Raw genomic sequence first — 21,875 nt, forward strand, 5'->3', positions numbered from 1 at the left:
CACCATCTCAGAAAAAACAAACAAAATCAGGAGTCCTGGAATCGATTATTTTGGTCAAAATCTTTGAATTCTGACAATTTCTTTAAATATTTGTGTATAATATGTCATATTAGGTGTATTTAAGCATTTAATACCTTGAGTTTGCTAAAGAATACATGTAGATCTTTCTTCTAGAAAAATATAAAATGAAATCAAATCATTTGAATGACATCATTTTTATGACTTTCAATTCTGTGTTTTATTTTTGGGTTTGTGTGTTTTATGGACATAGATAGGTAGGTTTTTGAAAGATAGGTGGATGCTAAACAGAGAAAAAACTTGGAATGGCCTAATGTTATTATTAAGGGCCTCTATACACTTATAAATATGTGTTTGAACTTTGAGGAAATTTTATCGTGTAAAGGTGAAAATATTTACAAGTGGTTGATCTACTTCGTTTTCAACATATGTACATGTAGGGCACCTGTCATCCTCCTCAAAGTAAAACATTTCAAAGACAAAGAGCATTGATGAACAGAAATGGCTGCTGCTTACTTAAATGGAGAAATCACCTGCAAATAAAGTATTCGCTTTATTCATTTGGTTTAATATAGTGTAAAGAATACTTAAATTAACTACAAACTGTGAATACTAGAAACGCTATAGAATTCTAAATCAAAGGACAGATCCGACTACTGTATAAAAGTACAATGGAATTGGAACTCTTTAGTGTGCAGTGTAAAGAGTGTCCCTAAATATGTTTTGTACTAAATATTCTGTAGATTTTCTTTATGACAAGTCAGGTTCCGACTCTTTTTTTGGTCATCCTCTGTTGTTTTGAAATCATGATTTCGGACCAGTTGCAAGCAATTATTTGCTGATGAGCTGCAAAAAGATTTCACTTAAAGAGGACTCCGCCAAGTATTCACCGTGAAACTTAAACTGATTTTAATTAAAAATATATTTTGAGAGTTACCCCTAAATTTCGAAATAAAATTGAAATATACCGGTATCTAGACTAGAACATAAAGTATATAAAGTCTAATTCTAAGCAGAGCTTGATCGTGTCATTCACTGAGTAAATTTAATGCTAATTTTTGGACTAAATCGATTGATTGATTGATTGTATGTTGTTTAACGTCCCTCTCGAGAATTTTTCACTCATATGGAGACGCCACCACTTGCCGATGGAGAGCTGCAAATTTTGTCCTATACTCGGCACTTACGGCCATTGAGCAGTGAGGGGTCTTTTTCGTGCTAGCACCTACTGCGACACGGGGCCTCGATTTATACGGTCTCATCCGAAGGACCGATCTCCACGTCCCACAATGGGATTCGAACCCGCGACGTAAGGATCAACTCCTTACTTCGCGACTCTAGAGCAGACGCTCTAACCGATGCGCCACGCGGGCTAAATCGAATGCTTGAATGTTATATTGAATGCTTCCATGTATCTGCCCATGCATTGAGATGGTTGGTAGTACCGGGGCCTATCCGCACTTCGGTGGGCAATGCCTGGATAAAAGGGTTTAGAACTGACCGCCTGCCAATTGTTGCTCACTTATACGCCGTTAGTTTGGTCGTTCTATGAATTATGTGTTTAGGAACAAGGATTTACCGTATATAAATGTATATTTCCGGACTACTAAAGGATGATTCTCTATAAGGCCATTTTCCGGCCTACGATGAAATCATTTAAAAATGTAATTTTACGTAATTTTAATCTTTCTATTTTATGATTTTGGTGTTTATTTTTCAACATCGATCACATTAGTCATGTGATAAAGAGATAAAATATGGCGGTCAAATAAAGAAAAAATGAGGGTAGGTCTAATTAAATCATGTTTAAATGCGTGTTGCTTAATTTTATTGGTCGAAAATTGTTTATTTGTACAGAAGACATATCATACTAAAATAATATGTATATGAAATGTTTCAATTAATGATTAAATTAATTTTTCTGGACATAAATAGTGTAGCAGTCATATTTTGTAAAAATTGAACGTAAATCTTTACAAAATGCACACCGCATAACGCAATTAACCGTTAAAATATTTTGGTCAGATACTTTATTTAAGTGTATATTGTTATTTCCTACTGGTTTTATAGATGTGTCAACAATTTTTAGCATAATAAGCCTATATAAGAAATGAGGTGTCGAAGAGTCTTTCAAGATTGAACTGCCAAGGATGTGAATGAAATGCTGAACACATTTTAAGAGATCTTTTTGTGATTGAATAAACACTCAGTTGTTAATTAAAACAACTGTTCTAAATTAACAATAAAAAAAGAATAAAAGAATCCATTTACGTGCAGGATGAAAATATACATGTAAATACAAGTCGTTTTTTATATATATCATTTGACCAGTGGATTTATAAAATCTAGAATGGTTATACATGTAATATTGAAAATAATAATAACAAAGAAAGTGAAAGAACATCTTAAAATTCCTTTGCTTTTATTTAATAACTCGCGTAAATTATCTATGAGTTTAATTGAAAGAAAACGTTAAGCAAGCAATAATTTACAAATGGCATACATTTCAAAGCCAAGGTCTCTACCCCTCCCTCTTGCATCGACAGACATTCAGGAAAAAACGCAAAATTTTCAACAGCTCCTTAAATTACTCAAAGATTTTAGAATATGGTCTGACAAATCTGTAACATCAAGAGTACACATGAGTCTTATCGGTCGTGGAAGTCAAGTGGTTGGCTCTGGGGGCCAAAGGGCTTCTAAATTCCCCCTTCGTGGTCCAACAAAACTAATGCGTTTAACATGGATACCGACCCTGCCTTTGCTAAACAAGCGTAAAAGTCGTTGATTTGTTTGATATATATATATATATATTCCTGAAAACGGAGGTCCTGTGCCACGATAAATATTGGCCAATAGAGAAGCAACATGCATAATTCATTTTTGTACTCCTCACAAAAGAGGGTAACCACTTTACATGGGTGAAAAATAAAATGTCTTGTATGGCGTAAAAACATACAATCAATCACATGCGTTCTTTAGTCCCCCTCCCCCTTTGATATTTGGGTTTCTGAGACGGAGCCTCTGTTCCCTAAGCTAGTATTGCTACGAAATGTGTATTGCATCCCTAAATCCCAATACTAAATAGGATCACTTCAAATAGCAAAATAGTTCGATCTTGTGTCACTCATCAGGAGAAAATAGGAGTGTCCCTCTGAAAGGTGGAGGCAAAATTTCATGTTTGTAATTCCTTATCTATCACAATTACCTACTATAATGAGTTAATATACCACAATAAAACAGACGTGTATCTTCCACTACAACATCAATGGTTTCTATAATTTCAAGTACATATGTGCTTACAGTTATACTCAAAGAAGAGTTAAATCTACACTCAAGAATAAAGATTCTTACTATATACTTTATAAAAAGTATTGTTTATGTACTTTTAGCAATCATTTCAATAGATTTGTAATCATATGTAATAACTAGATTTCAGAACAGTATTTTCATGACATCCAGTCTTTCCAGTCCTTTGATTTTTGATTTTTCAGTTAGAAAAACAATATTTTCGAGTGAAAATAGCATGGATTATATTCATTTTCTTTTATCAACTAGAAATTGTACTCTAACTGAAATTTTAGAACATGAAATAATCTAAACAAGGTGATAGTCTTCATTATGAGTAAGTAAGCTTTCCCTAAAATTATCGTTAAAATGAAGCGAAAAGTTTTTATTTACGAGGGGTGATCAAAAAGTTCGCGAACTAATTGAATAACTTCCTTAAAAGAAATGAAATGAGGTTTCAATGTTTATTATTTTTTAAAGTGGTCCTCTCCGATTTTAATGCACATCTGCCATTGTTCTGCCCATGCGCGAATCACGTGATCAAGGCGGTCACGTGACATGCCCCGTAGCGGTCTGTTCACAGAAGCTAAAAATTTTTCCGAGACTTATATTTCTTACCGTGTAAGTTATTTTTTATAACAAAAACAGTCCATCTGTCAGAAATTGCCAAATCTCAGCAATAGGATAGGTAGATAAGGACATCTCTTCCCAGAATTAACATGGTGACCATCACAATCCGAGTCCTCTGTCTTGGGAGCGTCGTTTATCCAGTGTGGATAAAGTATGGACGCCTTCTCTTTATCATATCTCATATGTTTAAAGTCTAAAGTAAACGATATTTTAGGGATTTAATAATTATATTATTGTTAAGATATTCAACTATTTTTCTAATCGTAACTTGGCGATGTTTCATTACAAATTGCTCAACTACGGACACATCTTTTCCCCGGCTTGCTTTCGCTGGATAACAGAACAAACATTATTTTTTACCATCTCCCTGCCTTCAATAATCAATCTAATTAATGATTGGACTTCTGGTAAGTCTATTGTCTTCATAAACCTTGTACAAATTATCATATTCTACTGCAAAGGAATTTCCAAGATATAACGTTAAACTTTACAGCCCTTCGTTTCTCGAGTGAGACTGAGTCAACCATTTTTTGTCACAAGTCACCTATATATTGACGTCATTTTCACTTTGTGACGTCACAAACACGGAGCAAAACATTATTTAACATCTGTTATTTATAGAACATTTGTATGACTATATGTGTGCCAAATTTTATTCTGATCTGAATTGTGGTTTTGTAAATATTGAGATAGTTCGCGAACTTTTTGATCACCCTTCGTAGATGTCATAACCACCTTAAACCAAGTTAATACGCTGGTAGTCACTTTTTATATTAATAAGAAGTTTCGTTGCATGCAAGTTTTGGTGTTGGTTTAAACAGGTCGGGTACACTACCTTATATGGAAGGCAATTTTCAACACGTGACAATGTTTACGTCACACCGTTCTCCAATCAATTGAAAGAGTTCCAAAGCATGACAGTCTACTACGTGTTTACGATTCAATAGCGACACGTGGTTTGAAATCGTCGGTTTACTGCATAATGTTTACTTCGTCACCGGAAAAACGGCAGAGCTTCTTTTTTAATTTATAAGACCGAAATTGAAAGATTATATTCCAAAGATACTGCTCCTTGCTCACATTTAATATTGGAGTTGTTTTAGATGATTAATAGTTACTTCAATTACCGTACAAACGCTTTGACGTAAACTTGCATGTACATAAGAGCATTTTGATGATATAGAGAGGTAGGTTAAATAATTACTGCGCACCTTGTACTGCTGGCTAAAACTATGTACATGTATATCACGTGAAAAAACAAACAAACTCTATCCATTATTGACACGATAGCACCTATACGTCTCTGAACAATGATTTAGGCCGATGTATTACAAGTTGATATAAGGCTTCACAAAGCAATTTTTGTAAATGTGAGCATAGGAATGAAAGATTATACATCATTTTCAACATTTCTTTCATAAATCTCAAAAAAGAATTGAAAATGAATTTCCAAGGGCCAATTCAAATTGCCATTTATTTTCAACACAGCTGAGTACTTGTAGTAGCCCATAATGCACTGCGACTCATTCATCAGTGGGTAAAGTAAACAGATAGCTAATTTACATGCAAATTTATGCTGACGTCAGAAAATCTAGTGGTCTCGACCTGTTAAAGCTGAACACGACTCGTAAATAGGCATACGCCATTTTTTATACTACTTGCTACGATACCAGCACCGGGATATACATATGCACATATTGTACCCTTCGCATTCGTTACACTTGACTGCTTTATATTGTCACGGGTATCAGCATGGAATGGCGACACGTGTTCGTGGTGGTTATCTTACATTACTTTTTGTTTACATTTTATTGCAGTTACTTGTATTTGTGTTTGTTTGTATACTGCACTGACCTGTGCAACTGTTGTAAGTTTCTTTGGTATTCTTACTCTCCTGCATTAGAAGCAGTACACAGTTATATTTTGTCGCTACCGCGTGCTGTATAGCATAGGTCCGTCTTTACCAGTGACGATTGAATACACTGAACAGTGATCAAGTCAGCGGCTTTATATAGGGGCTCTCAGATATAGCGAGAAACCAATCAAATATGGCGGACAGAGTCTTTTTACGAAGCGTGTTCAGCTAGCTTTAAGGTGGTTATGACCTGTGTAGGAGTTGCCAAACGCACCCACCCTCTTGAGTTTTCCCATTGCCCTAATGCTAATTCGGGTCGATAGTACATCATTTTGTGACCCTATATCATAACAGATACTTCAGAACCACAAACCAAGCAACATTTATGAATAAATTGGATTATTAGTCTGAAGATTGAAGCAGTTTTTAAGGGGGAAAATATTACTTGAAATTTTGAAGTCGTTGTAGGCCGGAAAAACGGCCTTATAGAGAATGAACCTTTCGTAATAACCCAAGATTATCCTTGACAAAAGTCGGGATATACATTTATTCTTTCAGGCGCGGATCCAGGAATTTTTTCCGGGGGGGGGGGGGTCCACCTCATTCGAAAAAAAAAATCCAATCCAAAAATATCTTGACAAGCAAATAAAAAAAAAACGTAAAGTCCATTTTCCAGACGTCGTGAAAAACATCTATTTCGTGGTGGTGATGGTGGGGCCCACGTTTTCTAGGGGATAGGGTGGGTCATCACTAAAAATAATTTTCTGTTTAAAAGAAAGATTTAAAGCAAAAAATAATTCTACATAGCATACAAATCTTGTCACGACTTTGTCGAAAAAGAGCTGCATAGAGGAACAACAACACTTTTTTCTTCAGCGATTTTATTATCGAGAGGGCAGACACCTGAATAAGGAGAGTATGGTACAATTATATTAGTTCTGTGTATTATATTTACATAATCTCACACATAAGCAGTGTTGAGTTAGAGCACTTAGTATATGTAGCGCCAAAAGTGTCAATGCAAAGTCTGAATTCTGCTAAAAAATTTCTCCAATTTCACACTTTTATATACCTGTGAATTTGTCTTGTAAATTATTTGACTCTTGTTCGCCCTATTTTATGCTTTAATAGTGAAATCGAAATCTGGTTTATGGACGATTATCTTCTTCGTACAAAGCAATACTTAGAGCAATGAAAAAAAAAACATCTCGTTGATAATCTTGCTTTACAGGATAAATCTGTCTATGAAAAAATACATGGTAGATATTGTTAAACAGTCCTAGGACTCAACAAAACAGCATGCACTATTTCATCATAGTGTGAACTAGGTAGACTTCCAGTTTCTTCTTTTATTAAACTCAAGTTATGATGTACTTTGTACGACTAAACTCTCTTAAATAGCAATAACTACAGGAAAAAGGATGAAAAATTTGACCACATTCGAAATTCAGTTAAAAAGAAGTCGAAGAAAACAGTACTAGATAATTATAAAGACAAAACTATCATAATGGAAAAAGTATCTTAATTCACAGAAAACTCGAAACTATACTTGTACAGTAAAAAAACACAATCTCAATATGGAAAAATATCTTATGCTTGAAAATAGTTTCAAGAATAGACAATTGCTAACATAATTTCGAACAAGTGACCACTGCCTCCTAATAGAAACTGGTAGACAAAAGAAAATACCTCGACAACAAAGATTATGCACTTCATGTAGTGCTATTGATGATGAATTTCATTTCTTTTTACAGTGTAATTGTAATATACAAGCAAGGAATATACTTATAAAAACCATGCTAGATAATTGTTCCTCATTCTATCTCAAATCACCCATACAGAAACTTAAATATATACTTAGTCCAACACTTGAAGTTATACCGGCTGTTTGTACTTTTATAAAACAATCATTAGAATTAAGAAATAAATGGTCCACATCGGTGTAATATATAAGGAGTAAATTATTAGTCCCCTACCGGTGAAACCGGAGGGGACTATAGGTTTCCTCTGAGTCTGTCCGTCCGTCTGTCTGTCTGTCTGTCCGTCTGTCTGTCTGTCTGTCCCTCTGTCTGTCTGTCATTCTGTCCCACTTGGTTTTCCGCACTTTTTTCCTAAACGCTTGCAGATATTGAGCTGATTTTTGGTATGTAAGTGTATCTTGATGAGTTACAGATCAAGTTTGCATTTCGTTCCGCTTCATTGATTTTTGACGGAATTACGGCCTTTTCAATTTTTACGGGTTTTCCGCAATTTTCTTCTAAACGCTTGTAGATATTGAGCTGATTTTTGGTATGTGGCTTTACCTTGATTAGTTATAGATCAAGTTTGCATTTCGTCCCGCTTCATTAATTTTTGACGGAATTATGGCATTTTCAATTCTTAACAGGAACGGAACCAGATTACAGTTGCCGGTAGGGGACTAGTATTGCTAATGCAATACTCTCAGAATGCTTGTTTAAATTGCACCTATTGTATATAAACATATATTGTTCTCTGTTTTTTTAATGATGGATTGTATTGCTTGACCCATATAGGTGTATTATGCAATAAAGAAATTATCTATAAAAACAAACACTAGTATATGCATATATTTCGTAATTTAGATTAATTGTACATACGAACATATTTACAAAAACAAAATTGCCAAATATTCTACAACTTTTATTTTATATCATGATTTAAAAATACACACGAGTGAACCCAATCTGAGAAACAAAGCTCGCAGAGGTAATCAGATTACGAAGCTCAACTCGACGAATGTTATCTATAAGTAAAGTCCCTCACGGAAAGAACGAATATTCTGGTAACATCTATACAACAAGTTTGGTCTTGATAGAATTTGGCTTACTCCAAAAACTTAACTGTTCAGTAAATGAATCCGGGAAGTCAGGTCCATCATCAGATTATGTCTGGTAGTGTGCATTCTTAGATGCTTCATCCATACAAGCTGAGTCAACATTGTGAATGAACCTGCTCTAAAAACTTCAACCAAGTCACTAGTACTCATAAAAAATATGGTTCATATCCAGCACCAGACTTGGTAGTGTGCATCCTTAGATGCATCATCCACGTAAGATTTGTCAACATAGATAGTTACTTTGTCCATAATGGGCCTAGTCAAAATGCTTTAGTTTCATCACTCATTTGAGAAATGTAGATCAAATCCAGTATCCTACGCTTGTCTGTAGTATGTATCCTTACATGCATCATCCATGAAAATTTGGACACCATAAGGCTTATTGTTGCTTGTCAATGAACCTGGTCCAAAAAAATTAAAACTGATCACTCATCCAGAATATATAGGTGAAATCCAATATCTGAAGCATCTTTGGTAGTTTATAACCCTAAATATGCTATTTATACATCAATCATCAATTTAAGTTTGGACCAGGTAAGGCTTATACATAGTTACTTAGGAATGGGCTTGCTTTTAAAACCTAGTCGTTCATCTGAAAAATGTACATCAGACCCAGCATCAGAAGCAAGTCTGTTAGACTTTTATACTAAGTTTGACTACGGAGTACATGTACTCCGTATATCTGATCAATACATGTAGAGCTCACAGTGGTGTGCCCCGTCAACAGGGGATGCTTACTCCTCCTAGGCACCTGATCCTACCTCTGGTGTTTCCAGAGGTCCGTGTTGTTGCCCTGTTCACGATTCATTTTGTTTACTTGATTCATGAGATTGATCACTGTTCGTTATCTTCACCTTTTACACAAGGATGATGCATGTTTAGTCCAGGTAGGACTTACACATTCTTGGAAATGGACTTTAAACGGACGCATATCTCGATTTCGTCGAGACGAGGAGAGTTAAAAATGAGTTAAAAATGAGTTTTAATAAAATAATTGAGATAAGTGTGTTCTAAAATATTAGTTATCATATATTAAAACTAAAAAAAAATACACTGTATATACGTAATAAGTTCAATAGACAACCTTGAGATAATTATGCATTAATTGTGTTCTAAAAATTAAAATCATCACATATTAAAACTCAAATTTCATAAACAGAAAAAGTTCTATAGACAATTATAGATAATTATGTATTAATTAACTGTTAGGGAAATTATTATTCGCTCCAATTCTTGATCTCCCTTTCTGACACAAAATTCCCGGCTGGGCTCTTCGTACCTGGTGGAAGTAAGGCCAAATACAAAGGCGTGTCAGCACCTTGATCGATAGTTTTATGACCTTTGTGTGATGTCATATCTGTATCAACATAACCTGGGCAACAGGCATTAACAATGATGTCTTCCCGTGGGTCTGCTGAAAGTTGACGATGCTGAATTTCGCTCAAGGCCGACACACCAATTTTGGACATTCCGTAGGCGCTAGTCGCATATCCTTTACTTTCATGGCTTCCGTTCTTCGCTGCCTGGACAAAGTCGTTCATTAAAGTTGTTAATTCGTCAATTGTTAGTTTGGAATTTGCAAATTTGGCCCGGATTTCCTTGCTACATTTCTTAATTGTAAATGTGCCGACCATACTTGAAACATTTACAACTCTTGCTTGCGTTCTTAGGATAGGAAACAAAGCTTCACAGACGGCAAGGGTTCCAAAGTAATTCGTTTTTATCGTAACTTCTGCTTGTTCAGCAAGTGGGGCAGTTGAAGATTCCTTGTACGCGATACCTGCATTGTTGACGAGTAGATCCAAACCTCCGTAAGTGGCTTTGAGAAAATCTCTCAGACGATTAATGCTGGCTTGGTCGCTGATGTCAAGCTGGTGGAATTTTGGAGATAGTCCTTCTGAGTTTAAGCTTTTGACAGCCTGCTTACCTAGCTCCTCATTCCTGGCAGTAAGATACACATCACCATCAAACTTTTTACAGAGGCCCCGAACAATGGCATACCCTATTCCCTTGTTGGAACCTGTTACCTGGCAAGTAAAACATTCCATTAACTAAGTCGCCACAACAAAACACTAATAATGGAGAAGGGATTCATATTATTACAAGAGATTTATAACGTGTCTGGCAGGTCTTTTTGTGATTTTGCAAAATCACATTAAAATAGAACTAAGTTAAAAAATCGGAATACTTCTGTTTGTCCCCAAAACAATTATAAACAGAGAGAGGATTAATCAATTATGACCACATAATGGAATATAATTTTCTGACAGTAGGTATTGTAAAATATCACTTTCCACTGTATACTATTGAATGATATTTTTATACCTTTAAAAATTGCTTCCTATATAAATCTATACTTTAAAAAGTCTAACATTTCCAATGTTTTACTGAGCGGTCATTAAAAAAATCGATCACCACAGAGTGAGATATTGGACCTGTCGATGAGATATCGGACAGCTTACGTCACACTGTGGGCGGGATCACCTAAATCGTATTTGCATTCGTCAGTGTCAGAACCACGTTTTACGGCAGTGCGGGTAAAGAAATTTACTTCATGATACATGTATGTAAAAAAAAAAATAATAAAACAAAAGGTATAACAAAACATTTATTGACTGTGTTCTTGGGCAAAATGCGTTTTGTCGACCCCTCGAAACTTTTTTGCCTTCGGCCTAACAGGTCGGAGGAAAATTTTCCTACTGAAGAGACCAGACACACAAGCAATCAAGGAAAGCTGGAAGAACCTGGCATCCGAATCAGTGATAAATGATGTCATCAATGTTTTATGTATTATCGACATGTCACAGATATGTTACAGAAGCATGTCCCGACCAAACTGAATAGGAGCAGGGAATGTCAGACACCTCGGCCCATTGACATTTCGGAGCAGGCACTCTCAGCCATGGATCAACTCATCTGTCAAGCGTCTGATCCGAAGTTAACATAAGACTTTCCTAAGGCTAGAGAAACCTAGAAGACTGGACTCAGTATCGACACTTGAAGGCAACAGGTCAAAGGGAATTTAGAAGAGCTCACGACAGCTATATTATATGAGATTTTCTGCAGCGACCTCAATAGCAATCCAAAAAATTCTTATCTTACTTCAACGGAAAAAGATTCACAAGGCGCTGCACCTCTTAAAAAGGCTGATGGTCTGTTATACTGTGACAAGGAATCCAAGGCAGAGATCCTCAATAACCAATTCCACTCTTTGTACACCAATGAGAACACCAGCATCATGCCAGACAAGGGACCTAGTTCCCATCCTATCGTATCACAGTGTCACAAAATGGAGTCTACACCCTATATAAAAACTTCACGCTCAACAAAGCTTCTGGCCCTGACGAAATACCATCTAAGCTACTACATGACCACGCGGACCAATTTGCACCAGTATTAACATCTGTTTTCCAATTATCTATAGAAATAGGAAATATTCCAGATGACTAGCGACAGGCAAGTATTGTTCCAATTTTCAAGAAGGGGGGCAAACACTTCGAATTATCGACCTGTATCATTTACATCTATCCTTTGTAAACTTCTGGAACATATTATATATAGCCAAGTAATTTACCATCTAGATGAGAATTCCATCCTCTCAGACAGTCAACATTGATTTCGTTCAAAGCGTTCCTGTGAAACGCAATTGGTGTCCACCATCAACGGACTGGCTCAGAGTCTAGGAGAGAAAGGTCAAGTAGATATTATTCTGCTTTGATTAAGTCCCCCACCATCGGCTAGCTCATGAGCTTAACTACTATGGGGTACGAGGCACAACTCTCCAATAGATTACCGACTTCTTAACAGATAAGACACAGAAAGTGCTTGTAGAGGGCCATACTTCCACAACTGCACCGGTGGTGTCAGAAGTGCCACAAGGGACAATCTTAGGACCTTTACTGTTTCTCCTCTACATCAAGGACCTACCTGAAAGGACACTGTCAGATGCTGCCTCCAATGCAGACCAATTACAAACAAGGCTGATGGAGATACTTTACAGGCAGGGATGGGTTCGATTACTTTCAAAAGTAATCGATTAAATGTCAATTACTTTGGATTTTAAAAGTAATCGATTACAAGCAGGTTACAGTCATTTATTCAAGTAATCAATTACATCTGATTACTTTTCCATCATGTAATCAGGATAATCGTAGTTTATGAATACTTTGATGTTGCAATATCGCTTGCCCTGTTAAATTTACATAATTTTCAACATGATTACCTTAAACTAAATATGACAACTGTTAAACTTGCAACAATATATCGTGCTTTGTTGAAATAAAATTATTTCCACAAAGAATAGTTAGAATACGGCGACGTATAATTTCAATAATATAATATCACCGTATGCTAAAAAAAATTAATAATAATAAACTCTGTTAATACTTTAATGCAACATTATCTCGTGCTTTGTTAAAATAAATAATTTCCTCCAAATTGCCGCGATATGGAAAGTCAAGCTTAAGAAATAAAAACGCATTTGAATAAAATATCGTGTTCTGTAAATTTTCGGCACTTTATCTCCGCGCCGATTTTCATAGCAAATTACATCGATTTTCAAAAGTTCAGAACGGCGCTTGGTAAAATTTTCTGCTGCGTATAATACAGCCAAACTGCGTTTTCCCCCAGTTTCAGGCTCAAAAAGGGGGGGGGGGCGTGCGTATTTTACACCAATGCGTATTATATTCGGCCAAATACGGTACTTGTGATTACTCTAGATTACATTAATTTTAAAGCTTTTGTCTTGTAAGTTCTTTTCTTTAATATCCCAAAAAGAACACTTTTTAACAGGACATATTATTCTTAAATCAGTACTCATTTTACACACTTTTTAATGGCATTTAATGTTCATTTTCATTTAATAGGTAAAGTTTGGACAAGATTTGATTATATTCATGTTCATATTTAGGTATTCCATATGGTTTATCTGATTTCTATCCCATATACTGTATAAGTAAATGTCTGTGTTATTGTTGAAGGGGAAAACAATATATCTAATTCATCACTCAAATCCTTTGACAAAATTATAGCAAGAGATAAAAGGATTCAATAGAGGACTGTTTTATATGTAAAGGGTCACATTGATATAAGTGATGAACATTTCAATAGAACTGCTAATTTTTAGATGTTTTAACTAGAATTAACACATTCACTGGACAAGCATTAATTGTTCACTATTCTCATTACCCAAGCTGACCTAACTTGCGTATGCCTGCGTTTTATTGCTTTATAATAAAATATTTTTTTGTAAATTGATCAAAGTTGTGATTTTTAGAATACACATGACAAAGATAGTTTTGAGAAAAGATTCACCTAATATATATTTAAAGATTTACAAGGAAAATAAAAACGCTATGTAACGCAAATGTTAATTGAACCAAAAAAGTCAAACTTGAAAATGATCCTAGAGTAATTTTCCTCAGTATCTAGCATGACAAATTGTTAAGCGCTAAAGCATTTTGAAATGACCATTGAATATAGCTAGTATGAGAGGACTCACTCTCTGCCTGGTTAATGGATCTAATTATAAGCATTTCTGAAGGCAATAGAAGTTATTGCTTCATATTGCCTGTCAATTTTAGAATAATTTTTTCTTATAAACAAATTTGCACACTGAAAAATATTCAATGAAAATCATCAAATACCATGATTTAATGTACTTCTTTTAGTCACTGTAATCATAAAGTAATCATAAAGACCCATATGAGTGAAAAATTCTCGAGAGGGACGTTAGACAACAAACAAACAAACGATTACAAGACTTTTTTCAGAGTAATCGATTAAATTACGATTACTTGTAACCAGAAAAAAACAGATGATTACTAGTTACTCACGATTATACCGCAAACTGTAATCGATTACAGCTGATTACAATTACTGATTAAGATTACCCAATCCCTACTTACAGAAGGATCTGGACTTTCTGACTAGATGTGAGGAGGACTGCATGGCATATGACATTTCACCCAGAAAAATATGTAGTTATACAAATTACCAACAAGCGGAATCCCATCACTTCTAACTACACTGTACACGGACACCTCTTAGACGTGGTTGATTCCAGCAAATACCTTGGATTCACCATCAGTAAAGATCTATGATGGGACAACCACCTCAATAACATTGCATCCACAGCCAACAAGAGACTGGGCTTCATCAAGCAGAACATGAGGGATACCGGACATCTGCAAGATCTGCAGCATACTTGGGTTTAGTTTGATCAATCCTTAAATATGCCTGTGCAACATGGGAGCTCTGGAACTCCAAGCAAATCCACCAGCTTGAGAAAGTGCAAAGAAGAGCAGCATGATTCGCCACCAAGAACAACCATGATCACCACCCGGGCAGCGTTACCCAGATGATTCAATATCATCACTGGGACCCATTACAGATCAGAAGAATGAAAATCAGACTTGTTTTACTTTGCAAGATCAAGCATGCATAAGTGGCTGGCTATTCCTGCAGATCTATACCAAACCTCTAGTGACAAGCAGGACTAGAGGCAATCACATGTTCCGTCTACCACACACTCGGATAGATGCATATCACTATTCCTCCTTTCCTCCTTTCCGAGAACAATACTAGACTGGAACCACCTACCATCTGAAGTTGCTTCAGCACCAAAGTTAGAGTCCTTCAAGTCACAGCTGGACACATACATGAGGTGACAGCTGGCTAACAATGATGACTTCTAAGCATGCCTGTTTTTAGCCTTTTATTGTACAAAGTGCCCTGGTGGGTTTTTTTTTAGCTTTGTTCGAGGCAGTACCTGAGTATATTGCTCTAGAGTTTAACTTATATGGAAGAAGATTGATTGATTGATTATTGTTGTTTTACGCAGAGTCGGCAATATTTCAGCCATATTTCGGAGGTTATATGGAAGAAGAAGAAGGGCCCCAGGCAAACAGTTTTGTACTTGAGTCCGACAAAACGCATGTTGCCCTCGAACCCAGTCAATAAATTATATATTATTTTGTTAAACTATTCAAAAGAAAAAAGATGTGTTTGTGATACACTGAAGCCCCTGTATGGCAACTTACAGTGAAGGTTAAACTGTCTTAAATGCAAATCAACTATGTTTGTACCCAAGTAGGGTCTTGTCTCGAGGAATATTCCTGTGAAATATGAACGTCCTAGCAGCAACTATTGAATAGATATGGAAAAGATTAAAGTTTTTCAAAAGTAAGTCAAACATCAAGGTCAGGGTCAAATGGTCAAAATTAATGGTGTCCATGGAAAGGCCTTCTCACAAGAAATACACATGTGATATATGAAAGCCGAAGCACAAATCGTTCAAAAGTTATGGCCAAGGTTAAAGTTTTTCAAAAGTAGGTCAAACTCCTAGGTGAAGGTTAAAGGGTCAAAGTTGTTGGTATCCAAAGGAAGATCTTGTCACAAGGATTACACACAAGAAGTATGAAAGCCCTAGCTCCAACTGTTCAAAAGTTAAGGTAAGGTTAATTTTTTAAAAAGTAGGCCAACCTCCAAGGTCAAAGTTGTTGGTATCCAAAGGAAAGTCTTCTGATAAGGATTACACATGTGAAGAATGAAAGCCCTAGCACGTTTTTTTTTTCAAAAGTTATGGCCAAGGTTAAATATGGTTAAAGTTTTGCAAAACTGGGTCAAACTCCAAGGTCAAGGTCAATATGATGGTACCCAAAGAAAGGTATTGTCAGAAGGAATACACATGTGAAATATGGAAGTCACAGCTCCAACCAATCAAAAGTTATGGACAATGTTAAAGTCTTTGCGGACAAACAGAAAAACAGACAGATAGGGCACAAAATATATACCCCCGAATCTTCGATTACGGGGGCATAAAAAAAAAATACCCACACTGGGTGAATAAACTACAATGTGTATTATAAAGATTCCATACTTATTCTTTTCTGTTATTTTTGCAAAATCACGTAAAAGCAAAAATAAACTAAATTAAAAAACTGCAGATTTCTGTTTGTCCCAAAAACAATATTACAGAGAGAGATAAAGGATACATTATGAGCACATATCTGAATACATTATTCTAAACAGAAAAAAATGTAGATGTCTAAAATATCACTCACCACTGCAACCTTCTTGGACATAATTTTAGTATAAACTACAGCAAGTCCTCATATTATTTATAATTTTTGATGTCTTTTAGAAATGCCCCGTGCTAAGTTTTAGGACATCGGCATGTAAACAGGGTGTGCAAGTCTCGTCACGTGACTCGCGAGATTTTTCGATATTATAACTTCCGGGTACATCACATGGACATGTGTACTGGGCCAAGCTGAGTAAGCGAAGTGGACCGAAAACATCTTGGCACTGCTTGAACGCTAATCTTCGGTCTGGAAATTTTTTCCATGAAAATTAGTCATACTGATTATATCCCCAGGTACCCAAACTCCGTCACCATAATATAATGTTTAATATGTTAAGATGTAATTTCTTATCTATTGTCGGATAGAAGTGGACCCCGTGAGTTTTGATTCATTTAGATTTCTCTGATGCAGTTTCAGGGTAGAGAAGAATTAAAATAAATATTATTGGCATGTAAAAAAAATTAATAGATATAAATCCTTATTTTTATTTGTGCATCTGTAAAATTAGCTATTTTTAAACACTTCATTCATTTGCATTATTTATTAAAATTTAAGTGTCCTGGATTACAGTAATCAAGGCTATCATGCCATTTATATTCGCCCACTCAATACTAGTACATGTATTTATCAAAGAAATATAAATTTTCTCTTTCTAAATTTTTTCATTTATTTATATTTTTTTGCTAAGTTATACTTTTCCGATGCATTGATATAAAAATACCTAGACCACCACCAACAGGGAACATTATGTAACAACAGAAAAAAGTTAAACATCTTAAATACTTTTCATCATTAATAGTTAAGGTATTTTAAGAGAATATGAAATTGAATGATTTACTTTTTTGAGCATTTATCATGTTTATAAGCGATAATTAATTCGTTCAATTAATCTGTATCTTATCTTTATGTTACGATGTATTGATTGAAAAAAACTAATATCAAAAAAGCAAAATATTTATTTTACAATTTACATTTCTTTAAAAACTGACAAAACGAAATTTGCACGGTTCTTACCGCAAGATCACACACGATTAAAACCGCAAACGATTGAGCACGATTCATGCAAGATCTCTCACGTTACACGAACGATCACGCACGTTTCACAACGATCCTGCACGATTGGTTTGTCAACAATAACATTGCAGCCACTGTAGTTAAAACCCTTATTTCATCATTAAATTCGTGTTGGTTATTGAGTGGGAACAGTATTCATTTAAAAAAAAAATGATTAGTCCGGAAATAAAAATGCAACGTAAGCGTATAGCTTTTACACAATTTTACGTAGGAAAAAAATGACATTAATGTTAACACAGATAAAATTCATAGATGATAAAATTAAGTTCCATGAGTAGTGTAAAACTGCCGATACGGGCCCATATACTTTACTATGGAGCTCCACAGCTCCCTGTGGAGTCAATGACGTCATTCCTAACCATGGAAACGGACACGCCTTCATATTTATGAATGAACAAATCCATTGATATCGAAAACACCCCTGACGTCACTACATTAATTATCTTTAAACAATAGGGTATAGAAATATATACAATGGAATATTAAAGCAGGGAACAAAAGAGTCTGTGGCTTGAGTTGATTTCCTGACAACACTGTATAAAGAAATTGCTATTGTCAATAGATTCCAGCAAAGGGAAATTGACACATCATGTAATTAGATTACTGCTATTGATAGTGGACATCACAAGGGTCATATTTAGGCCCCTTCTTGGGGTTTTCCATGACTTAAATACTTGATCTTCGCTCTACTATCGATCAATTGCGGATTGAAAAATTTGAATAATTGACGTTTAAAAAATGCGCAACAGTTTTCCAAAACATTTACAGGTGAAAACGATGAATGAAAAGATCGAATGAATCTCTTGTAGCGATACATTTCCATGACTGTGTTAAATAAAGAATTAAAAACTCAAGGGATCTGTTATTATTACAGTTGATAAAAATGAGTATCAGTTAAGCCTCTCTTTAGGTTTTTTTTTTTAAAGATTGTGATTTCAATCAAAAGGCTATTGAACAGGTCGGGTACACTATCTTTTATGGAAGGCACTTTTCAACACGTGACGATGTTTTCGTCAAACCCTTTCTCCAATCAATTGAATGAGTCGCAAAGTATGACGGTCCACTACGTGTTTACGATTCAATAGCGACATGCGATCTTTGTCGGTTTACTGCATAATATTTATTTGTTCACCGGAAAAACCGTAGAGATTTTTATATTTTGTAAGGCTGAAATTGAAAGATTATATTCCTAAGACACTGTTCCATGCTCACATTTAATATTTGAGTAGTTTAAGATGATTAATAGTTGCTTCAAATACAGTACAAACGCTTTGATGTTTGAATGTACATAAAAAGAATTTGATAATTTCGAGGAGTTAATTGCGCACCTTGTTCTGCTGTCTCTAAAACTATGTACATGTATATCACGTGAAAAAAAACACACCCAAAGCTTTATCGACACAATATATATCACCTACGTCTTTGTGAACAATGGTTTACGCCGATGTACATGTAATACAAGTTGATATAAGGTTTCATAAAGCAAATTTTGTAAATGTGAGCATAGAAATTAAAGATTATACTCCATTTTCAATGTTTCTTTCATAAATATCAAAAAAGAATTAGAAATGAGTTTCCAAGGGACAATTCAAGTTGCCCTTTATTTTCAACACAACTGAGTTCGTATTGATACTTGTAGTAGCCCGTAATGCATTGCGACTCATTCAACAGTCGGTAAAGTATACAGATAGCTAATTTACATGTACATGCAAATTTATGCTGACGTCAGAAAATCTAGTTGTCTCGACCTGTTGAAGGAAATGAACAACAGGAGGTCAAAATTGAGAACTCGCTGAACGAGACTTTTAAATCCAGCTTCAGTCATCCGAGACATTGTAAAGGGAAAAACATGTCTGAAACGAACGAGGACACAACGGTGCAGCTAGGATAACAGATAGATGGGATATGTATTTAACAAATTAGGATAATTTTATTTTTTCATAGATGCATGGAAGATTCATTTGCTAGGGTGAATAAAGACACATAATTATACTAAACCCATTGACAATTTTGTTGCACTATGTGTACTGAAACATTAAAACGGTAAGTCAAATTTAGCTGCAACAATGTAGCCCTTTTTTGAGAGGGCTACAGCTTCTTAGAATCTCCAGTAATGGTGCAAGTGCGGGAGTGATTCACTCCCGCACTGAACATTTTTGATTTTTGATTTTGACTCAAATCATAAGTAAATGGCTGTTTTGTTAACATTACTTACCTGAGCTCAAAAAATGTAGTTCTCGAAAATGAATTTTCCAAAAATATACAGAATAATCCATAATCGGTTATTTTTTCGTGAATGTTAACATCACAACTTGAATTTATCCGCCATGTTTACTGACCTTGATCAATTATATTTTGGGACAGCCAATGAGAATTCGGGATCTAAATAGCAGATATATTTAGGAATTTCCTTATTTTAAGCATAAATATCACTGTGTATAAAAAATATTTCATATGTAATGATTTATTCATCGATGTGTAGTGATACCATACAACACAAGCATTTATCAACACGGACATTTACTTTATCAAGCTTTTCTTAATTTCAAGCATAAGTCTAAGTACATCACGCGAGAACTGTCATGGCAGCTGAGGAAGACGATTGGTAACCACGCAGATTTATTTACCCTGTTTAGCGTATAAAGGTCAAGGTTGTTGGTAATGAATAAAGAATCAATCATTTTTGAAGAAAGTTAGATGCGAAAGCAATTTATTTTGCGTGCAGTAGACAGTATTAAAAAATATATTTGCACCATTACGGAGGTCCTGTGTAATTGTAGCCCTCTCCTGAAAACATCAGATAAAAAATATCGGAGAGGGCTACATTATTGCAGCTAATTTAAACTGAGTGTGGACAATGCCGGGTCTTTGTAAGTCCCTTTTGTTTTTTTTCCCATGACGTAAGCACTCGATCTATTATCAATAGGTGGTGTATTGAAAAAAAGTGAACAATTGAAGTTTAAAATTAGAACCATGTCGAATGATACATTTTTAAATAGCGCACCAGTCAACTAAAACATTAACGTAAAAATCATGAATGAAACGAATGAATGAACGCAAATATTTAAACCCGCACTTTCTAAAGAAAGTTCGGGTATATTGTTGTTACCCTGATTCGTCCGTCCGTTCGTCCGCCACACTTTCTTCTTCCTCAAACTCAAACTCATTTTCATAAGCAGTAACCAATTTATCATTTGGAATATGATAGGTGGTGTCCTGTGTATGTGTAATAAAGTTTTGGAATTTTAAATACTACCCAAGGGGCAAAACAGGGGCCAAAAAGGACGTTTTTCTTCAAAAACCTGGTTCCCTGAACTCATCTAACATTTTACGCAGTAGCCTAATCATCTTTTCGGAAGATTGATTGATTAATTGTATGTTGTCTAGCGTCCCATTCGAGAATTTTTCACTCATATAGAGACGTCACCATATACCGGTGAAGGGCTTCAAATTTTGACCTTTATCGGCACTCAGGGCCATTGAGCAGTGAGGGATCTTTATCGTGCCAACGCCTGCCGTGACACGGGGCCTCGGTTTTTAAGGTATCATCCGAAGGACCCGCAAGGACTTAGGTCAGTCGCGGCCGAGATTCGAACTCACGACCTACCGATCAGGGAGCGAGCGCTCTACCGACTGAGCTACCGTGAAAGGTACTTTTGGAAGATGATTGGTGGTGTCCTGTAGATGTGCAATAAGGTTTCGGAATTTTCTTCCCCCCTTTGGTTCCCCCCTGGGGGTCAAATGGGGTATAAAAATTACTCTTTTTATACAAAAGCATCCTGATTCCCAGAACTCCTCTTACATTTTACCCAGTAGCCTAATCATCTTTTGAAAGATGATTGGTGGTGTCCTTTAGATGCGCAATAAGGTTTTGGAATTTCCATTTTCACTCTGGGGGTCAAATTGGGGTCGAAAAATGATTTTTTTTTTTTTTAAATAAAAAAAGCCCTGGTTCCCAGAATTCCCCTTAAATTTTATGCAGTAGCCTAATCATCTTTTCTGCAATAAGGTTTCGGAATTGTCATTTTTCCCCCTGGGGGTCGAAAATGATGATTTTTTTTACGATGACATG

The 21,875-nt window shown here is 35.5% G+C and overlaps 1 protein-coding gene across 2 annotated transcripts in view; it reads right to left on the bottom strand.

Annotated features, from left to right (window-relative positions):
• Positions 1–8,103: 8,103 nt before the first annotated feature.
• The window catches only part of LOC133172615 (carbonyl reductase [NADPH] 1-like), a 29,241-nt gene continuing 15,469 nt past the window's right edge, over positions 8,104–21,875 (bottom strand). The window contains exons 1-2 of one of the 2 annotated variants that reach the window (XM_061307547.1): positions 16,709–16,805; positions 8,105–10,672 (exon numbers count right to left, since the gene is read on the bottom strand). In XM_061307547.1, the coding sequence (XP_061163531.1) occupies positions 9,863–10,672; positions 16,709–16,729 (831 nt within the window). In that variant the 5' untranslated portion in view covers positions 16,730–16,805 and the 3' untranslated portion in view covers positions 8,105–9,862. Of the gene's footprint in view, positions 10,673–16,708; positions 16,806–21,875 lie in introns of those variants that run through there. The other variant, XM_061307549.1, reaches the window with a different exon arrangement.

The sequence above is a fragment of the Saccostrea echinata genome, unplaced genomic scaffold, assembly GCF_033153115.1.
Source record: "Saccostrea echinata isolate AGI-Se365-2 ecotype Australia unplaced genomic scaffold, CSIRO_AGI_Sech_v1 ptg000054l, whole genome shotgun sequence".
NCBI classification, from domain to species: domain Eukaryota; kingdom Metazoa; phylum Mollusca; class Bivalvia; order Ostreida; family Ostreidae; genus Saccostrea; species Saccostrea echinata.